General features: G+C 39.4%; 1 protein-coding gene across 2 annotated transcripts in view; it reads right to left on the minus strand.

The window, feature by feature from the left end:
* Nucleotides 1-1307: 1307 nt before the first annotated feature.
* Nucleotides 1308-21321, minus strand: part of LOC121577896 (homeodomain-interacting protein kinase 1-like) — a 59580-nt gene continuing 39566 nt past the window's right edge. For both annotated transcript variants that reach the window (XM_041891875.2, XM_041891874.2), the window contains 6 exons: nt 14296-14450; nt 13830-13973; nt 6372-6545; nt 4161-4357; nt 2071-2189; nt 1308-1831 (listed from right to left, as the gene is read on the minus strand). In XM_041891875.2, the coding sequence (XP_041747809.1) occupies nt 1379-1831; nt 2071-2189; nt 4161-4357; nt 6372-6545; nt 13830-13973; nt 14296-14450 (1242 nt within the window). In that variant the 3' untranslated portion in view covers nt 1308-1378. The remainder of the gene's footprint in view (nt 1832-2070; nt 2190-4160; nt 4358-6371; nt 6546-13829; nt 13974-14295; nt 14451-21321) is intronic.

Here is a 21321-nt window from a genome sequence, read left to right on the forward strand (position 1 = left end):
AGTGCTAACTGTGCCACTAGATCCTGGTTCGAATCCAGGCTCTGTCGCAGCCGGCCGCGACCGGGATACTCATGGGCGGCGCACAATTGGCCCAGCGTCGTCCAGGGTAGGGGAGGGAATGGCCGGTAGGGATGTAGCTCAGTTGATAGAGGATGGCGTTTGCAACGCCAGGGTTGTGGGTTCGATTCCCACGGGGGGCCAGTATGAAAAAAATAACATATGTATTCACTAACTGTAAGTCGCTCTGGATAAGAGCGTCTGCTAAATGACTAAAATGTAAATGTAAATGTTAACAGTAAATAAAATGCAGTAGTGCAAAAGTTCATAGTTAACCTCTTCCATAGCCCTCCCAGATTCATCCACAAGGTGAAGCGGGGGGTCTTATTGCCCCTTCAGAGTGTGTGTGTGTGTGAGGACCATAGTCCTACACATTATCGACCCCCCCACCCCCCCCACCCCTCCCCTCCCCTCCCCTCCAGTATCATGACATCATCAGTAGGTATACTGCTCTACCATAGTCACTTTCAGTTGCCAAACGTTCTCCAACGTTGCAGATAAAAATGTCATGAATAGAGTCGACGTGATCCATATCGGGATTAATTACCTGAATTAATGTGATAACGATAAATAGAAAGGTGAGTTTATAACAATCTGCATGTTTTGTTTCATTATCCTTTAAAGGCCCAGTGCAGTCTAAAATGTTTTTTTGGAATAATACTGTGAAATTGTGAACATTATGATAATGCCCTTTCAGTGGAAGAGCCGTTTGAAAAGACTGCCTGAAATGTCTGCCTGTTTTGGTGGGATGGAGTTTTGGCCTGTTTGGTGACATCACCAGGCGGTTAATTACTTAATAGACCAATAAGAAAGAGTTCCAAACCTTTCTGCCAATAACAGCTAGTTTTCAGTTTCCCCTTACCACTCCTAGCAAAATTCTTGCTATAGAAATTGCTCTTTGCTATTAAGCTTTTTGTTAATTTGTGATTATTTTAATTGAAAACAATCACAGTAAGGTACTTAGTTGTTACCCAGAAATGACTTGATATTGAGATAAAAACGGCAGCATTTGGCCTTTAAACTACTACTAGTTTGATGGTTGTAGACATCAATTGTTCCATTAACAATCACCCATATTAACAAACTTATTTAATTTCAAACTTCACATTTCTCTAGTATAGGCTACTTATTGCAATGAACGATATCAACAAAATGCCTGCGATAAGTGATCGGTATAGTCGGTATCGATCATTTTTGGTTTATCGTCCCAGCTCTAATGTGATCTGCAATTCACAGACATGTTTGTTCTACATAGGATTTTTTTTTTTTCTATCTGAACGTTCCAAAACGTTGCACACTGCTGAACGCGCCCCACGTCTCATCATAAGTAGGGATACTGTCCCAACCGTCGAGGGCTGAGCTGGTATGCGCTGTAGGCCTCAGCCCGGGGCCTCACACTAATGTAAGGGGGCCCAGCAGTAAACTGATGCTGATAGGTTGCAGGAAGCCCCACCCCATGGATCATCCCTGACCCCACCGAAGACTCCTTCCTGGTCCCTGCGTCCCTCCGGGCCAATCCCGAGGCTCCGTAAGAGACGGTGGGAGGGGCGTCGGTGGAAGGGGTGGGGTGGCCACGCCCCAGAAGCTGTTCCATGGCCTGAGAGGCGGAGGCTAGCGCGGCGGAGGCGGGGAAGGTGTAGAGGCTGGGGGCGGCGCTTAGGGAGGGCACTTCCTGAAAGGTGTAGTGGGAGGCGGGGCTAGGGGGGTAGGTTGCCTGGCGACGCAGGTTGCCGTGGGAACGGTCCTGAGACGACGAGGAGACTATAGGCTGTACCTGGAGAAAGAGAGGCAGACAGACAGACAGACACTGCATCAGAACATGCATTTTTCCAAATATCTCAATGAAAATAACCTGTTTAAACATAGGACAAATCTTACAGCATTGTTTAAAAATTAAAATAGACAATCAACTGTTTTTCACAATCCATTTCTATCTGAACGTTCTGTATCGTGTCACAGTGGCCTGGGGCACACCTGCTAGTAAGAGAGGATACTATTGGCTGGCCGACTCACCTGGCTGAGGTTGAGAGGATGTGATTGGCTGGGGACTAGCCTATGGCGGTCGCTGCTGTCACCACTACAGGTCTGCCGATTGGCCCGCTTGGGCTTGATGTACGAGCTCTGGAGTTGCCCTGGAAACCAACCAGAAAGAGACAGAGAGACATGGTTAGAAACAACAGCCTTTAACAAAACACTCAAACTGGTTTTAAAGCATTCTGTCCTTCTGTATACTGTATTTGTGATTCTAAAACGTACAGAGCTCTGTGGGTATGTCCTAGTGTTGTCACGATACCAGAATTTTGACTTCGATACTGATACCAGGTTTAGTGTCACAATACTCAATACCGTCACGATACTCAATACCAAAAACTACGGCAAATAAAGATGGCATATTAGCCAAAGTCACAGAATGGCACTTGATCCAGACAGATAAACTCAGCTACTGCTCTGTTCAATCGTTGGGCATCTTTTAAGTTCAATATCACAACATTAGCATTATTTTTTTTTTTTTTACATAACAATTTTTCAGAGACAGTCATGTGTGCATTAATTAATCAATTATACAATCAATTTGACTTTGTTTTAACCAATTTAACAACGTAATGGTAATAATTTAAATCTCTATTTATAAACTGGGTAAATCAAGATGTAGCCTAAGACTATCCACAATACAGGTGAATGCATATTCAATAGGAGTGTGCATGCATTGAGTTATTGAGCTTGTTTTGGCTGAGTTCGTGTGGCTACAGATGAAAAACAATCTGTTTCCCTTCCATTTGGAACTTATTTTAACGTACTGATCAACAACATTTGGAATAAAAGTAGCTTTTGTTATAAAAATGTGCGCTGTCTCTTTAACCAGTAATGACGTCATTCACGGAGGCAGTCAGTTCGCTGAGGCAATAGATCATCTTTGGGAGATAAGTGAGAGAGACCGAATAAGTGAATTAATAAAGTTGTTGGTGGCAATCAGCTTCGAAATTAGCATATTTTGCCTTATGATTTGCATAGTACATCACTGGGGCCAAGCTTCCTGCCATCCAGGACCTCTATACCAGGCGGTGTCAGAGGAAGGCCCTCAACATTGTCAAAGACTCCAGCCACCCTAGTCATAGACTGTTCTCCCTGCTACCGCACGGCAAGCGGTACCGGAGTGCCAAGTCTAGGTCCAAAAGACTTCTCAACAGCTTCTACCCCCAAGCCATAAGACTCTTGAACAGCTAATCATGGCTACCCGGACTATTTGCACTGCCCCCCCACCCCATCTTTTTACGCTGCTGCTACTCTGTTAATTATTTATGCATAGTCACTTTAACTCTACCCACATGTACATATTACTTCAACTACCTCAACTAGCCGGTGCCCCCACACATTGACTCTGCACCGGTACCCCCCTGTATATATAGCCTCCCTACTGTTATTTTATTTTACTTCTGCTCTTTTTTTCTCAACACTTTTTGTTGTTGTTTTATTTTACTTTTTTATTAAAAATAAATGCACTGTTGGTTAAGGGCTGTAAGTAAGCATTTCACTGTAATGTCTGCACCTGTTGTATTCGGCGCATGTGGCCAATAAAATTTGATTTGACTTGATTTATCACAAACAGAGTACTAGGGTAGTGAATTGATGTTAGCTTTAGCTGTCAGCTAGCAAGGAAAGTTAGCCTACAGAGCTGGAAGATACCGGTATCTTCTTCCATTGTAAAATGTAGTAGCCTGTATGGACATTGTTTTGCGAACAGTAATGAACAGTTTCAACATTTCTACATGCCGTGTCACATTATTCAAGTGTGTGTTAACTTCTGTGCAGCGTGAGTGGGGAGCTAACATGATGCACCCCAGACTCCCAGTGCAGGCTAGCAGTGAGTAAGTGGAGCAGGCAGGGTGCACTTGATCCCTGAGACACATCTGGCAGAAGTAGGCGTACCGAAAGAAACACATTCTAGTACCGAACCGTTTTACATGTTCTAGTATCGAAAAAGTAACTAAGTTTCGGTATACGGTGCAACACTAGTATGTCCTGTGTGTGTGTGTGTGTCGTGTGTTTGAGAGTGTATTAGACATGATTGCATGCGTGCGTTAGACGTGTGTGAGCCCCCTCACCCGTCTCAGTCGACTGGGTCTTGACAGACGGTGCGACCACGGCCAGAGACTTGCCCCTAGACATCCCTCCCCCAGGGAGGTGTGTGTGATTGCGGGACCCGGCGAGGGGGCGGGGGGTGAGGGGTCTGGCCGTGGGGGAGTCAGAGTCGTGGACCGTCAAACAGCTGATCACGTTAGTCCTCTGAGCCGGACCACAGCTGTTAAACAGACACACAGAGATTCATACATTAGATTCATACATTAGATTCATACATTAGAGATTCATACATTAGATTCATACATTAGAGATTCATACATTAGATTCATACATTAGATTCATACATTAGATTCATACATTAGAGACATACATTAGATTCATACATTAGATTCATACATTAGAGACATACACTACCAGTCAAAAGTTTGGACACGCCTACTCATTCAAGGGTTTTTCTTTATTGATTTTTTATTTTTTTACATTGTAGAATAATAGTGAAGACATAATAACACATATGGAATCATGTAGTAACCAAAAAAGTGTTAAACAAATCAAAATAGATGTTATATTTCAGATTCTTCAAAGTAGCCACCCTTTGCCTTGATGACAGCTTTGCACACTCTTGGCATTCTCTCAACCAGCTTCATGAGGCAGTCACCTGGAATGCATTTCAATTAAACAGGTGTGCCTTGTTAAAAGTTAATTTGTGGAATTTATTTCCTTCTTAATGCGTTTGAGCCAATCAGTTGTGTTGTGACAAGGTAGGATTGGTATACAGAAGATGGTCTTTTAACAAATAGGTCTAAGTCCATATTATGGCAAGAACAGCTCAAATAAGCAAAGAGAAATGACAGTCCATCATTACTTTAAGACATGAAGGTCAGTCAATACGGAACATTTCAAAAACTTTGAAAGTTTCTTCAAGTGCAGTCGCAAAAACCATCAGGCGCTATGATGAAACTGGCTCTCATGAGGACCGCCACAGGAATGGAAGACCCAGAGTTACCTCTGTTGCCGAGGATAAGTTCAATAGTGTTACCAGCCTCAGAAATTGCAGCCCAAATAAATGCTTCACAGAGTCCAAGTAACAGACACATCTCAACATCAACTGTTCAGAGGGGACTGTGTAAATCAGGCCTTCATGGTCAAATTGCTGCAAAAAAAACACTACTAAAGGACACCAATAAGAAGAAGAGACTTGCTTGGGCCAAGAAACACGAGCAAAGGACATTAGACCAGTGGAAATGTGTCCTTTGGTCTGGAGTCCAAATTTGAGATTTTTGGTTCCAACCGGCGTGTCTTTGTGAGACGCTGTGTGGGTGAACGGACGATCTCCACATGTGTAGTTCCCACCGTAAAGCTTGGAGTAGGTGGTGTTATGGTGTGGGGGTGCTTTGCTGGTGACACTGTATGTGATTTATTTAGAATTCAAGGCACACTTAACCAGCATGGCTACCACAGCATTCTGCAGCGATACGCCATCCCATCTGGTTTGGGCTTAGTGGGACTATCATTTGTTTTTCAACAGGACAATGACCCAACACTCCCCCAGGCTGTGTAAGGGCTATTTAACCAAGAAGGAGAGTGATTGGCTCAAACGCATTAAGAAGGAAAGAAATCCCACAAATGTACTTTTAAGAAGGCACACCTGTTAACCTGTTAGGTGACTACCTCATGAAGCTGATTGAGAGAATGCCAAGAGTGTGCAAAGCTGTCATCAAGGCGAAGGGTGGCTATTTGAAAAATCTCAAATATAAAATATATTTTGATTTGTTTAACACTTTTTTGTTTACTACATGATTCCATATGTGTTATTTCATAGTTTTGATGTCTTCACTATTATTCTACAATGTAAAATTATAGTACAAATGAAGAAAAACCCTTGAATGAGTAGGTGTCCAAACTTTTGACTGGTAGTGTACATTAGATTCATAGGAACAACAGAAATACAGATGGTAGATGGTGGTGGATAGGATGATCAATTCTAGTCAATTTTTCATCTGTTTTAAGAAAACTTTAGTAATTGTTTTACCATCATTTGTGGATTACCTATGCTCCTCACTGAGTTAAGGGGTTTAATTCAAGTAAGTCAGTGAAATTGTTGCATATCAACAGAGATTAGTTAGGCTTGTTGATCGTTTTATAATCTGCAAACCATCTATAGGGGACTGTCCACATAAAACGAACAGTTGTTTGTGATTGAAAAGGAGAACAGACACAGGAAATGACCTCACCTGGCGGGGTGGAACTTCCTCTCGTCTTCCTCGTCTGAGTCGCTGTGGATGGTTATGACGCTGACCGCCGGGCTGGGCGTGTCTGAGATGATGATTGGCTGAGAGAGAGCTGCCACACTGCAGGTGGGCGGAGTCAGCATGGCGTTGGTGAGCAGCGACACACCGGACACACCCCTAGATACACACACACACGCAGGGATAAGAAACGTACTTAGTTACACACTTGGTTACCAATCCTGATTTTCTATTCACATTTCCAGGCAGAGTAATGGTCAAAACATTTCCATCAGTGAGCAAAAAACACACGCCTTTCTAAGGGGAGCCCCTGAAAACCTAACTTTACCAGCTAACTTTTGCTAGTAGATGTAACTAGTTGATGAGCCTAACCAGCTAACTGTAACTAGTTGATAACTGTAACTAATTGATAACTAACTAATTGATAACTGATAACTGTAACTAGTTGATAATTGTAACTAGCAAATCAATTTATAACATTTTTGACATGCGTCTTTCTGGATATTTTTGTTGTTATTCTGTCTCTCACTGTTCAAATAAACCTACCATTAAAATTATAGACTGATCATGTCTTTGTCAGTGGGCAAACGTACAAAATCAGCAGGGGATCAAATACTTTTTTCCCTCACTGTATATAGTTGATAACTGTAACTAGTTGATAACTGTTACTAGTTGATAACTGTTACTAGTTGATAACTTACTATTTAGTTGATAACTGTAACTATATAGTTGATAACTGTTACTAGTTAATAACTGTAACTATTTAGTTGATAACTGTAACTATTTAGTTGATAACTGTTACTAGTTAATAACTAACTATTTAGTTGATAACTGTTACTAGTTGATAACTAACTATTTAGTTGATAACTGTAACTATATAGTTGATAACTGTTACTAGTTAATAACTGTAACTATTTAGTTGATAACTGTTACTAGTTGATAACTAACTATTTAGTTGATAACTGTAACTATATAGTTGATAACTGTTACTAGTTAATAACTGTAACTAGTTGATAACTGTTACTAGTTGATAACTAACTATTTAGTTGATAACTGTAACTAGTTGATAACTGTTACTAGTTGATAACTATTACTATATAGTTGATAACTGTAACTATTTAGTTGATTACTGTAACTAGTTAATAACTGTTACTAGTTGATAACTGTAACTATTTAGTTGATAACTGTAACTATATAGTTGATAACTGTTACTAGTTGATAACTAACTATTTAGTTGATAACTGTAACTAGTTGATAACTGTTACTAGTTGATAACTAACTATTTAGTTGATAACTGTAACTAGTTGATAACTGTTACTATATAGTTGATAACTGTAACTAGTTGATAACTGTTACTAGTTGATAACTGTAACTATTTAGTTGATAACTGTAACTATATAGTTGATAACTGTAACTATTTAGTTGATTACTGTAACTAGTTAATAACTGTTACTAGTTGATAACTGTTACTAGTTAATAACTGTTACTAGTTGATAACTGTTACTATATAGTTGATAACTGTAACTATTTAGTTGATTACTGTAACTAGTTAATAACTGTTACTAGTTGATAACTGTTACTAGTTAATAACTGTTACTAGTTGATAACTGTTACTAGTTAATAACTGTTACTAGTTGATAACTGTTACTATATAGTTGATAACTGTTACAACTATATAGTAACAGTTATCAACTATATAGTAACAGTTATCAACTAGTTACTGTTATCAACTATATAGTTACAGTTATCAACTAAATAGTAACAGTTATCAACTAGTAACAGTTATCAACTAGTAACAGTTATCAACTATATAGTAACAGTTATCAACTAGTAACAGTTATCAACTAGTTACTGTTATCAACTATATAGTAACAGTTATCAACTATATAGTTACAGTTATCAACTAGTAACAGTTATCAACTATATAGTAACAGTTATCAACTAGTAACAGTTATCAACTAGTAACAGTTATTAACTAGTTACAGTAATCAACTAAATAGTTACAGTTATCAACTATATAGTTACAGTTATCAACTAAATAGTTACAGTTATCAACTAGTAACAGTTATCAACTAGTAACAGTTATCAACTAGTAACAGTTATCAACTATATAGTAACAGTTATCAACTAGTAACAGTTATCAACTAGTTACTGTTATCAACTATATAGTAACAGTTATCAACTATATAGTTATAGTTATCAACCTCTGTGATTGCCAACAAGGGTTTTGCCACCAAGTACTAAGTCATGTTTTGCAGAGGGGTCAAATACTTTTTTCCCTCATTAAAATGCAAATCAATTTATAACATTTTTGACATGCATTTTTCTAAAAAAAATGTTGTTATTCTGTCTCTCACTGTTCAAATAAACCTACCATTAAAATTATAGACTGATCATTTCTATGTCAGTGGGCAAACGTACAAAATCAGCAGGGGATCAAATACTTTTTTCCCTCACTGTAACTGTTACTAGTTGATAACTGTTACTATATAGTTGATAACTGTTACTATATAGTTGATAACTGTAACTAGTTGATAACTGTAACTATATAGTTGATAACTGTTACTAGTTGATAACTGTTACTATATAGTTGATAACTGTTACTAGTTGATAACTGTTACTAGTTGATAACTGTTACTATATAGTTGATAACTGTTACTAGTTGATAACTGTAACTAGTTGATAACTGTAACTAGTTGATAACTGTTACTAGTTGATAACTGTAACTATATAGTTGATAACTGTAACTAGTTGATAACTGTTACTAGTTGATAACTGTAACTATATAGTTGATAACTGTTACTATATAGTTGATAACTGTAACTAGTTGATAACTGTAACTATATAGTTGATAACTGTTACTATATAGTTGATAACTGTAACTAGTTGATAACTGTAACTATATAGTTGATAACTGTTACTATATAGTTGATAACTGTTACTAGTTGATAACTGTTACTAGTTGATAACTGTTACTATATAGTTGATAACTGTTACTAGTTAATAACTGTTACTAGTTGATAACTGTTACTATATAGTTGATAACTGTTACTAGTTGATAACTGTAACTAGTTGATAACTGTAACTAGTTGATAACTGTTACTAGTTGATAACTGTAACTATATAGTTGATAACTGTAACTAGTTGATAACTGTTACTAGTTGATAACTGTAACTATATAGTTGATAACTGTTACTATATAGTTGATAACTGTAACTAGTTGATAACTGTAACTATATAGTTGATAACTGTTACTATATAGTTGATAACTGTAACTAGTTGATAACTGTAACTATATAGTTGATAACTGTTACTAGTTGATAACTGTTACTAGTTGATAACTGTTACTATATAGTTGATAACTGTAACTAGTTGATAACTGTTACTAGTTGATAACTGTTACTATATAGTTGATAACTGTTACTAGTTGATAACTGTTACTATATAGTTGATAACTGTTACTAGTTGATAACTGTAACTAGTTGATAACTGTAACTAGTTGATAACTGTTACTAGTTGATAACTGTAACTATATAGTTGATAACTGTAACTAGTTGATAACTGTTACTAGTTGATAACTGTAACTATATAGTTGATAACTGTAACTAGTTGATAACTGTTACTAGTTGATAACTGTAACTATATAGTTGATAACTGTAACTAGTTGATAACTGTTACTAGTTGATAACTGTAACTATTTAGTTGATAACTGTAACTATATAGTTGATAACTGTTACTACATAGTTGATAACTGTAACTAGTTGATAACTGTAACTATATAGTTGATAACTGTTACTAGTTGATAACTGTTACTATATAGTTGATAACTGTAACTATATAGTTGATAACTGTAACTATATAGTTGATAACTGTTACTAGTTGATAACTGTTACTAGTTGATAACTGTAACTAGTTGATAACTGTTACTAGTTGATAACTGTAACTATATAGTTGATAACTGTTACTATATAGTTGATAACTGTAACTAGTTGATAACTGTAACTATATAGTTGATAACTGTTACTATATAGTTGATAACTGTAACTATATAGTTGATAACTGTTACTAGTTGATAACTGTTACTATATAGTTGATAACTGTTACTATATAGTTGATAACTGTAACTAGTTGATAACTGTAACTATATAGTTGATAACTGTTACTAGTTGATAACTGTTACTAGTTGATAACTGTTACTATATAGTTGATAACTGTAACTAGTTGATAACTGTTACTAGTTGATAACTGTTACTATATAGTTGATAACTGTTACTAGTTGATAACTGTTACTAGTTGATAACTGTTACTATATAGTTGATAACTGTTACTAGTTGATAACTGTAACTAGTTGATAACTGTAACTAGTTGATAACTGTTACTAGTTGATAACTGTAACTATATAGTTGATAACTGTAACTAGTTGATAACTGTTACTAGTTGATAACTGTAACTATATAGTTGATAACTGTAACTAGTTGATAACTGTTACTAGTTGATAACTGTAACTATATAGTTGATAACTGTAACTAGTTGATAACTGTAACTAGTTGATAACTGTTACTAGTTGATAACTGTAACTATTTAGTTGATAACTGTAACTATATAGTTGATAACTGTTACTATATAGTTGATAACTGTTACTAGTTGATAACTGTAACTATATAGTTGATAACTGTAACTAGTTGATAACTGTTACTAGTTGATAACTGTAACTAAGGCTGAACGATTTTGGAAAATAATCTAATTGCGATTTTTTGCCCCCAATATTGCGATTGCGATTTAATATGCGATTTAATTTATTTATCCTTTTTCCCCTACAAAACATAATGAATGATTTAAATATGACCAACACAATAGTATATACATTTAGTGTGAAATGTTCTTTCCCATAGGCTGGGTCTATTTGTTAGAATTAAATTCAAACATGTATGACTTGAAATAAATGACATTTTTATTGAACTGCTCATTACAGAAACATCTGTGGCTTTGCCACTGTGCATTTAAATAATTTAAACAAAGGCATGAACTTTGTAAACACTGTGTGCAAAAGGTACAGTCTTAAGAAAAAAATAATTTTAAATTGTATGTATCTTACTGCTCCCAAGTCAGTAACATTTCACACAACTGAAACAAGGAATTTGCTTTGAAAATATTTTGTAAAATCAAAGTAAATAAAGTTATAAATAAAAAATGAGAAATGCACTTTTAATTTAGACAAACTATTTTTTATAAACGATTTGAATATTATAATATAAAATAGATGAGCCTCACTTATCTCAAGTACACAACAATAACACACCACACAGACTAAAGTTCACTACAGGTATGGCACTGCCAGCCATACTTATCCAACAGTTCTGATCAATAAAATGGACTGTAAGACTCTGGTACGGCTCAGCTGTGCGGCTTGACCACATATCAGTAGTGCTAGCAAAAAACTCCACCGTTTTAAGTTCCGCGGCGACTTTCTCTTTGCACTTTTTGTACAGCTCCGGTATGGCAGTCTGACTGAAGTATGTGCGGGAGGGTATACTGTAACGTTTATCAAGCGTATGTATTAATGCCATGAACCCAGGCTTGGTCACCGTGCTGAGAGGCATCATATCTTTGGCTATGAACTCGGTTATTGTCCGAGTGATTTCTCCGTGCCGTTTTGAATTACGTTCATACGGAGTGACACTTTCGAACATTTCTGTCAGTGATCCCTGTCTTGAGGTATTTGGCTTGTCTCGCGCACTGATGCTCGGCATTTTGGTCATACAACTGTCATGCATTGATTTGTGGTATTTTTTTTAAGTGCTGAAACAGGTTTGTAGTGTTACCCGTGAAGTAGCAATCGGAGCACGGCATGCTCTGCACAACACCTGACGCTGCTCAGCATCTTCTTTTTAAAACCAAAATAGTTCCACACCACCGACGTGCTGTTCCTCTTCGATATTAAAGTATCAGCTGTGTCAGTTTCTGACTGTTCCGTCGAGCAAGAGGCCATTGCGCTGGACAGCATGAAAAGTCGCGTCACGTGACCACCTCAAATCGCGCACGTTGCGATTAGAAAATCGCGTTCAGTCAAATCGCGATATTATCGCGAATGCAATTAATCGTTCAGCCCTAACTGTAACTATATAGTTGATAACTGTAACTAGTTGATAACTGTTACTAGTTGATAACTAACTATTTAGTTGATAACTGTAACTAGTTGATAACTGTTACTATATAGTTGATAACTGTTACTAGTTGATAACTGTAACTATTTAGTTGATAACTGTTACTATATAGTTGATAACTGTAACTATATAGTTGATAACTGTAACTATATAGTTGATAACTGTTACTAGTTGATAACTGTAACTATATAGTTGATAACTGTAACTAGTTGATAACTGTTACTAGTTGATAACTGTAACTATATAGTTGATAACTGTAACTAGTTGATAACTGTTACTAGTTGATAACTGTAACTATATAGTTGATAACTGTAACTAGTTGATAACTGTTACTATATAGTTGATAACTGTTACTAGTTGATAACTGTAACTATTTAGTTGATAACTGTAACTATATAGTTGATAACTGTAACTAGTTGATAACTGTTACTAGTTGATAACTGTAACTATATAGTTGATAACTGTAACTAGTTGATAACTGTTACTAGTTGATAACTGTAACTATTTAGTTGATAACTGTAACTATATAGTTGATAACTGTAACTATATAGTTGATAACTGTAACTAGTTGATAACTGTTACTAGTTGATAACTGTAACTATATAGTTGATAACTGTTACTATATAGTTGATAACTGTTACTATATAGTTGATAACTGTTACTAGTTGATAACTGTTACTAGTTGATAACTGTAACTATATAGTTGATAACTGTTACTAGTTGATAACTGTAACTATATAGTTGATAACTGTTACTAGTTGATAACTGTAACTATATAGTTGATAACTGTAACTATTTAGTTGATAACTGTAACTATATAGTTGATAACTGTTACTAGTTGATAACTGTTACTATATAGTTGATAACTGTTACTATATAGTTGATAACTGTTACTATATAGTTGATAACTGTTACTAGTTGATAACTGTTACTATATAGTTGATAACTGTTACTATATAGTTGATAACTGTTACTAGTTGATAACTGTAACTATATAGTTGATAACTGTTACTAGTTGATAACTGTAACTATATAGTTGATAACTGTAACTATTTAGTTGATAACTGTAACTATATAGTTGATAACTGTTACTAGTTGATAACTGTAACTATATAGTTGATAACTGTTACTATATAGTTGATAACTGTAACTAGTTGATAACTGTTACTAGTTGATAACTGTAACTATATAGTTGATAACTGTTACTATATAGTTGATAACTGTTACTAGTTGATGTGCCACTATCCATCTATAGTCTTCCTCTTCCAGTCAGTTGTACCTGGTGGTTCTGTTGTTGCCGCGGCGACCCTTGGCCCTCTTCCCCACTCCACTCCTCTCCTGCTGTGACCTCTGGGTGGCCTGACCCCGGCTAGGGTCAAAGTTCGATTGACTCTGCTGCAGTACTCCGCTGTACCGAGACCCCCTACACACACACCACACACAGCTGAGTACCCCTGCTTTTCTTCAGACCTGGGTTTCAAATACTTGATCTATGCCTGCAAGCTTGCCTGGCTTAATAAACCAATAGAAAAGTCCCAAAACCGCAAACCCAGCCCATCCGGCACTCCGGACAGACAAGTGAACGCTCAATAATTTGTACACATTTTTGCTTCTCTTTTCTGGGATAGTTACACCGTGATGTGATCTGGGGGTAAGAATAATCCTTTTGATGGACTGACTTCTGTTCTCTTATATAAAGAGGTCTATTCTGACAGACTGCTATGTAACCATGGTGATAACCATACCTCCAGCTGTTTGTCTGCTGGGCTGTGTCCGGAAGGAGCGTCTCTAAGGGAGACTCCGCGACAACCGTCTGGTGGGCGGAGCCGTGGACGGCCACTCCAGGAACCTGCTGCCATGACGATGGTATGAGGATCTGCTGGGTGCCGGCGGGCCAAGCCTGCCACAGGGAACACGCACACACGCACGCACGCACGCCACACACACACACACAAACACAAACACACACAGACAGAAACCATTTAGCATTAATTCCAGTGTATATCTGTAATATCATCACATGAAAGCAGCGCCAACTCTGATCATAAAGTCATTGTCCAAAAGAGCCAATGAGTAAAGCTGGAGCTAGTGATCAATGTCAGGAATAGGGTTGAATATTTTCCCTGTATTTTACAAATGTTCCATCCCGAGAATAAATCACCTTTCTCCCGGGTAACCCGGTATTTCCCGCCAAAACCGGAAGTGTCATTCAAAAGCATTATAAAGCATATAAATAGGACTATGTCTGGATTTGATTAGAGCTTTGATCGAAAATTCAAGCCTGATGCCACCTGAGCTTGATTTTATTACATTAACGACGTTTAAGGAGCCCAAGATCAAAAAAGCCCAAATGATTAAGCCATTATCCAAGACATTACGCACTACAGAAATCATAAAAGCCCATAGATGTAGCTAGCTATATGCTCTCTTGGGTAAATACACTGAACAAAAATATAAAACGCAACATGCAACAATTTAAATTTTTTTACTGAGTTACAGTTCATATAAGGAAATCAGTCAATTGAAATAAATAAATTAGGCCCTAAATCTATGGATTTCACATGACTGGGAATACAGATATGCATCTGTTGGTCACAGATAACTTTTTTTAAAAGTAGGGGCGTGGATCAGAAAACCAGTCAGTATCTGGTGTGACCACCATTTGCCTCATGCAGTGTGACATCTCCTTCAGGCTGTTGATTGTGTCCTGTGGAATTTTGTCCCACTCCTCTTCAATTGCTGTGCGAAGTTGCTGGATATTGGCGGGAACTGGAACATGCTGTTGTACACGTCGATCCAGAGCATGCCAAACATGCTCCATTGGTGACATGTCTGGTGAGTATGCAGGCCATGGAAGAACTGGGACATTTTCAGCTTCCACTAATTGCGTACAGATCCTTGTGACATGGGGCCGTGCATTATCATGCTGAAACATGAGGTGATGGCGGCGGATGAATGGCACGACAATGGGCCTCAGGATCTCGTCACGGTATCTCTGTGCATTCAAATTGCCATCGATAAAATGCAATTGTGTTCATTGTCCGTAGCTTATGCCTGCCCATACCATAACCCCACCGCCACCATGGTGCACTCTGTTGACAACGTTGACATCAGCAAACCGCTCACCCACACGATGCCATACACGGTGTCTGCCATCTGCCCGGTACAGTTGAAACCTGGGATTTATCCGTGAAGAGCACACTTCTCCAGCGTGCCAGTGGCCATCGAAGGTGAGCATTTGCCCACTGAAGTCGCTTACGACGCCGAACTACAGTCAGGTCATGACCCTGGTGAGGACGACGAGCACGCAGATGAGCTTCCCTGAGACGGTTTCTGACAGTTTGTGCAGAAATTCTTCAGTTATGCAAACCCACAGTTTCCTCATTTGTCCGGTGGCTGGTCTCAGAAGATCCCGCAGGTGAAGAAGCCAGATAGTAAAGCGCTGCTCTGCCTTCTTAACAACACTATCAACAAGACAGGTCCTACAGGCCCTAGTTTTGTCACACCTGGACTACTGTCCAGTCGTGTGGTCAGGTGCCACATAGAGGGACTTAGGAAAGTTTTAATTGGCTCAGAACAGGGCAGCACGACTGGCCCTTAAATGTACACGGAGAGCTAACATTGATAAGATGCATGTCAATCTCTCCTGGCTCAAAGTGGAGGAGAGATTAACTTCATCACTACTTTTTTTTGTAATAAGTATTGACATGCTGAACACCCACGCATATCCCACAAGACATGCCACCAGAGGTCTCTTCACAGTCCCCAAGTCCAGAACAGACTATGGGAGGCGCACAGTACTACATAGAGCCATGACTACATGGAACTCTATTCCACATCAGGTAACTGATGCAAGCAGTAGAATCTGATTTAAAAAACAGTTAAAAAACACACCTTATGGAACAGCGGGGACTGTGAAGAGACACACATACACATGATAAGACACACACTCTACACACACGTACACATGGATTTTGTATTGTAGATATGTGGTAGTAGAGCAGTGGCTTGAGGGAACACAATGGGTTGTGAAAAGTGTTCTGAAATGTAATGTAATGTAATATTTTAAATTGTATATAACTGCCTTAATGTTGCTGGACCCCAGGAAGAGTAGCTGCTGCCTTGGCAGGAACTAATGGGGATCCTTAATAAATAGAAATACCAGACTCTTATTATGATTGCTAAATACTGCACAATTTAAACACCAATCCCCCCCTTCCCCAATACACATGTAAATATTGGACTATAAATGGTTCCTTCCTGTTTTATACTGATGGTAAAATGTTCATTCTATTCTACTGAGCATTTCCTTTATGTTCCTATTCTCATCTTGTAGTATTATTATCTATGTCTTATTGTTGTTGCATTGTCCAGAAGGAACCTGTAAGTAAGCATTTGGTTGGACGATGTATACCATGTGTACATACGACTAATAAAACTAGAAACTTGGAGAGAGGTGAGTTAGTTACTGATGAGGCAAAGAGAGAGAGAGAGAGAGAGAGAGAGAGAGAGAGAGAGAGAGAGAGAGCTGGAGAAAGAGAGAGAGAGAGAGAGAGAGCGAGAGAGACAGAGAGACTGTGAGAAAGAGAGAGAGAGAGAGAGAGAGAAATAGAGAGAGAGAGACAGAGAGACTGTGAGAAAGAGAGAGAGAGAGAGAGAGAGAGAGAGAGAGAGAGAGAGAAGAGAGAGAGAGACAGAGAGAGAGAGACAGAGAGAGAGAGAGAGAGACAGAGAGAGAGAGAGAGAGAGAGAGAGAGACAGAGAGAGAGACAGAGAGAGACAGAGAGAGACAGAGAGAGAGAGAGAGAGAGAGAGAGACTAGCTATCTGGCTGCAGCCTGGGACCTGATAAACTGGACAACTACATCCAACAAGAGAGGACTGACGGAGGGATACACTTGCTAGAACCTTCTCATCGCGGTGCCAATACTGAAAGGAGAGAAGAAGAATGGCTCGAGCTGTTAAGGAAAGATGTGTCTTAGCTGGTGTCTCCTCTAGGAAGCAGGGGCGAGGGGGAACAAGCAACGAGAGGAGGCTTCAAGTAAAGCGCGGTCAGTCAGTCAGTCAGTCAGTCAGTCAGTCAGTCAGTCAGTCAGTCATCATGCCTCCATGCCCTCAGGACAGTAGAACTACAGAGAGGGGAGGAAGTAAAGCGCGGTCAGTCAGTCAGTCAGTCAGTCAGTCAGTCAGTCAGTCATCATGCCTCCATGCCCTCAGGACAGTAGAACTACAGAGAGGAGGAAGTAAAGCGAGGTCAGTCAGTCAGTCAGTCAGTCAGTCATCATGCCTCCATGCCCTCAGGACAGTAGAACTACAGAGAGGAGGAAGTAAAGCGAGGTCAGTCAGTCAGTCAGTCAGTCAGTCAGTCATCATGCCTCCATGCCCTCAGGACAGTAGAACTACAGAGAGGGGAGGAAGTAAAGCGCGGTCAGTCAGTCAGTCAGTCAGTCAGTCATCATGCCTCCATGCCCTCAGGACAGTAGAACTACAGAGAGGGGAGGAAGAGGGTGTGTGCGCGGCAGAGAGAGGAAGTGACAGACTGAGAAAAAGGAAACAGAGACAGTGAGAGAGCGAAAGAGGTAAGAGACAGGGATAGTCAGAGTAGAGATAGCTCGATAGAGACAGAGGTAAATGACAGGGATAGTCAGAGTAGAGATAGCTCGATAGAGACAGAGGTAAATGACAGGGATAGTCAGAGTAGAGATAGCTCGATAGAGACAGAGGTAAGAGACAGGGATAGTCAGAGTAGAGATGGCTCGATAGAGACAGAGGTAAGAGACAGGGATAGTCAGAGTAGAGATAGCTCGATAGAGACAGAGGTAAATGACAGGGATAGTCAGAGTAGAGATAGCTCGATAGAGACAGAGGTAAGAGACAGGGATAGTCAGAGTAGAGATAGCTCGATAGAGACAAGAGGTAAGAGACAGGGATAGTCAGAGTAGAGATAGCTCGATAGAGACAGAGGTAAGAGACAGGGATAGTCAGAGTAGAGATAGCTCGATAGAGACAGAGGTAAATGACAGGGATAGTCAGAGCAGAGATAGCTCGATAGAGACAGAGGTAAATGACAGGGATAGTCAGAGTAGAGATAGCTCGATAGAGACAGAGGTAAATGACAGGGATAGTCAGAGTAGAGATAGCTCGATAGAGACAGAGGTAAATGACAGGGATAGTCAGAGTAGAGATAGCTCGATAGAGACAGAGGTAAATGACAGGGATAGTCAGAGTAGAGATAGCTCGATAGAGACAGAGGTAAATGACAGAGATAGTCAGAGTAGAGATAGCTCGATAGAGACAGAGGTAAATGACAGGGATAGTCAGAGTAGAGATAGCTCGATAGAGACAGAGGTAAATGACAGGGATAGTCAGAGTAGAGATAGCTCGATAGAGACAGAGGTAAATGACAGGGATAGTCAGAGCAGAGATAGCTCGATAGAGACAGAGGTAAGAGACAGGGATAGTCAGAGTAGAGATAGCTCGATAGAGACAGAGGTAAATGACAGGGATAGTCAGAGTAGAGATAGCTCGATAGAGACAGAGGTAAATGACAGGGATAGTCAGAGTAGAGATAGCTCGATAGAGACAGATGTAAATGACAGGGATAGTCAGAGTAGAGATAGCTCGATAGAGACAGAGGTAAATGACAGGGATAGTCAGAGTAGAGATAGCTCGATAGAGACAGAGGTAAATGACAGGAATAGTCAGAGCAGAGATAGCTCGATAGAGACAGAGGTAAATGACAGGGATAGTCAGAGCAGAGATAGCTCGATAGAGACAGAGGTAAATGACAGGGATAGTCAGAGTAGAGATAGCTCGATAGAGACAGAGGTAAGAGACAGGGATAGTCAGAGTAGAGATAGCTCGATAGAGACAGAGGTAAATGACAGGGATAGTCAGAGTAGAGATAGCTCGATAGAGACAGAGGTAAATGACAGGGATAGTCAGAGTAGAGATAGCTCGATAGAGACAGAGGTAAATGACAGGGATAGTCAGAGTAGAGATAGCTCGATAGAGACAGAGGTAAATGACAGGGATAGTCAGAGTAGAGATAGCTCGATAGAGACAGAGGTAAATGACAGGGATAGTCAGAGTAGAGATAGCTCGATAGAGACAGAGGTAAATGACAGGGATAGTCAGAGTAGAGATAGCTCGATAGAGACAGAGGTAAATTACAGGGAAAGTCAGAGTAGAGATAGCTCGATAAAGACAGAGGTAAGAGACAGGGAGAGTCAGAGTAGAGATAGCTCGATAGAGACAGAGGTAAGAGACAGGGAGAGTCAGAGTAGAGATAGCTCGATAGAGACAGAGGTAAATGACAGGGATAGTCAGAGTAGAGATAGCTCGATAGAGACAAGAGGTAAATGACAGGGATAGTCAGAGTAGAGATAGCTCGATAGAGACAGAGGTAAATGACAGGGATAGTCAGAGCAGAGATAGCTCGATAGAGACAGAGGTAAATGACAGGGATAGTCAGAGTAGAGATAGCTCGATAGAGACAGAGGTAAGAGACAGGGAGAGTCAGAGTAGAGATAGCTCGATAGAGACAGAGGTAAGAGACAGGGATAGTCAGAGTAGAGATAGCTCGATAGAGACAGAGGTAAATGACAGGGATAGTCAGAGTAGAGATAGCTCGATAGAGACAGAGGTAAATGACAGGGATAGTCAGAGTAGAGATGGCTCGATAGAGACAGAGGTAAATGACAGGGATAGTCAGAGTAGAGATAGCTCGATAGAGACAGAGGTAAATGACAGGGATAGTCAGAGCAGAGATAGCTCGATAGAGACAGAGGTAAGAGACAGGGATAGTCAGAGTAGAGATAGCTCGATAGAGACAGAGGTAAATGACAGGGATAGTCAGAGTAGAGATAGCTCGATAGAGACAGAGGTAAATGACAGGGATAGTCAGAGTAGAGATAGCTCGATAGAGACAGAGGTAAATGACAGGGATAGTCAGTAGAGATAGCTCGATAGAGACAGAGGTAAATGACAGGGATAGTCAGAGTAGAGATAGCTCGATAGAGACAGAGGTAAATGACAGGGATAGTCAGAGTAGAGATAGCTCGATAGAGACAGAGGTAAATGACAGGGATAGTCAGAGTAGAGATAGCTCGATAGAGACAGAGGTAAATGACAGGGATAGTCAGAGTAGAGATAGCTCGATAGAGATAGAGGTAAATGACAGGGATAGTCAGAGTAGAGATAGCTCGATAGAGACAAGAGGTAAATGACAGGGATAGTCAGAGCAGAGATAGCTCGATAGAGACAGAGGTAAGAGACAGGGATAGTCAGAGCAGAGATAGCTCGATAGAGACAGAGGTAAGAGACAGGGATAGTCAGAGTAGAGATAGCTCGATAGAGACAGAGGTAAATGACAGGGATAGTCAGAGTAGAGATAGCTCGATAGAGACAGAGGTAAATGACAGGGATAGTCAGAGTAGAGATAGCTCAATAGAGACAGAGGTAAATTACAGGGATAGTCAGAGTAGAGATAGCTCGATAGAGACAGAGGTAAGAGACAGGGAGAGTCAGAGTAGAGATAGCTCGATAGAGACAGAGGTAAGAGACAGGGATAGTCAGAGTAGAGATAGCTCGATAGAGACAGAGGTAAATGACAGGGATAGTCAGAGTAGAGATAGCTCGATAGAGACAGAGGTAAATGACAGGGATAGTCAGAGTAGAGATGGCTCGATAGAGACAGAGGTAAATGACAGGGATAGTCAGAGTAGAGATAGCTCGATAGAGACAGAGGTAAATGACAGGGATAGTCAGAGT

The sequence above is a fragment of the Coregonus clupeaformis genome, chromosome 12 (genome assembly GCF_020615455.1).
Source record: "Coregonus clupeaformis isolate EN_2021a chromosome 12, ASM2061545v1, whole genome shotgun sequence".
NCBI classification, from domain to species: domain Eukaryota; kingdom Metazoa; phylum Chordata; class Actinopteri; order Salmoniformes; family Salmonidae; genus Coregonus; species Coregonus clupeaformis.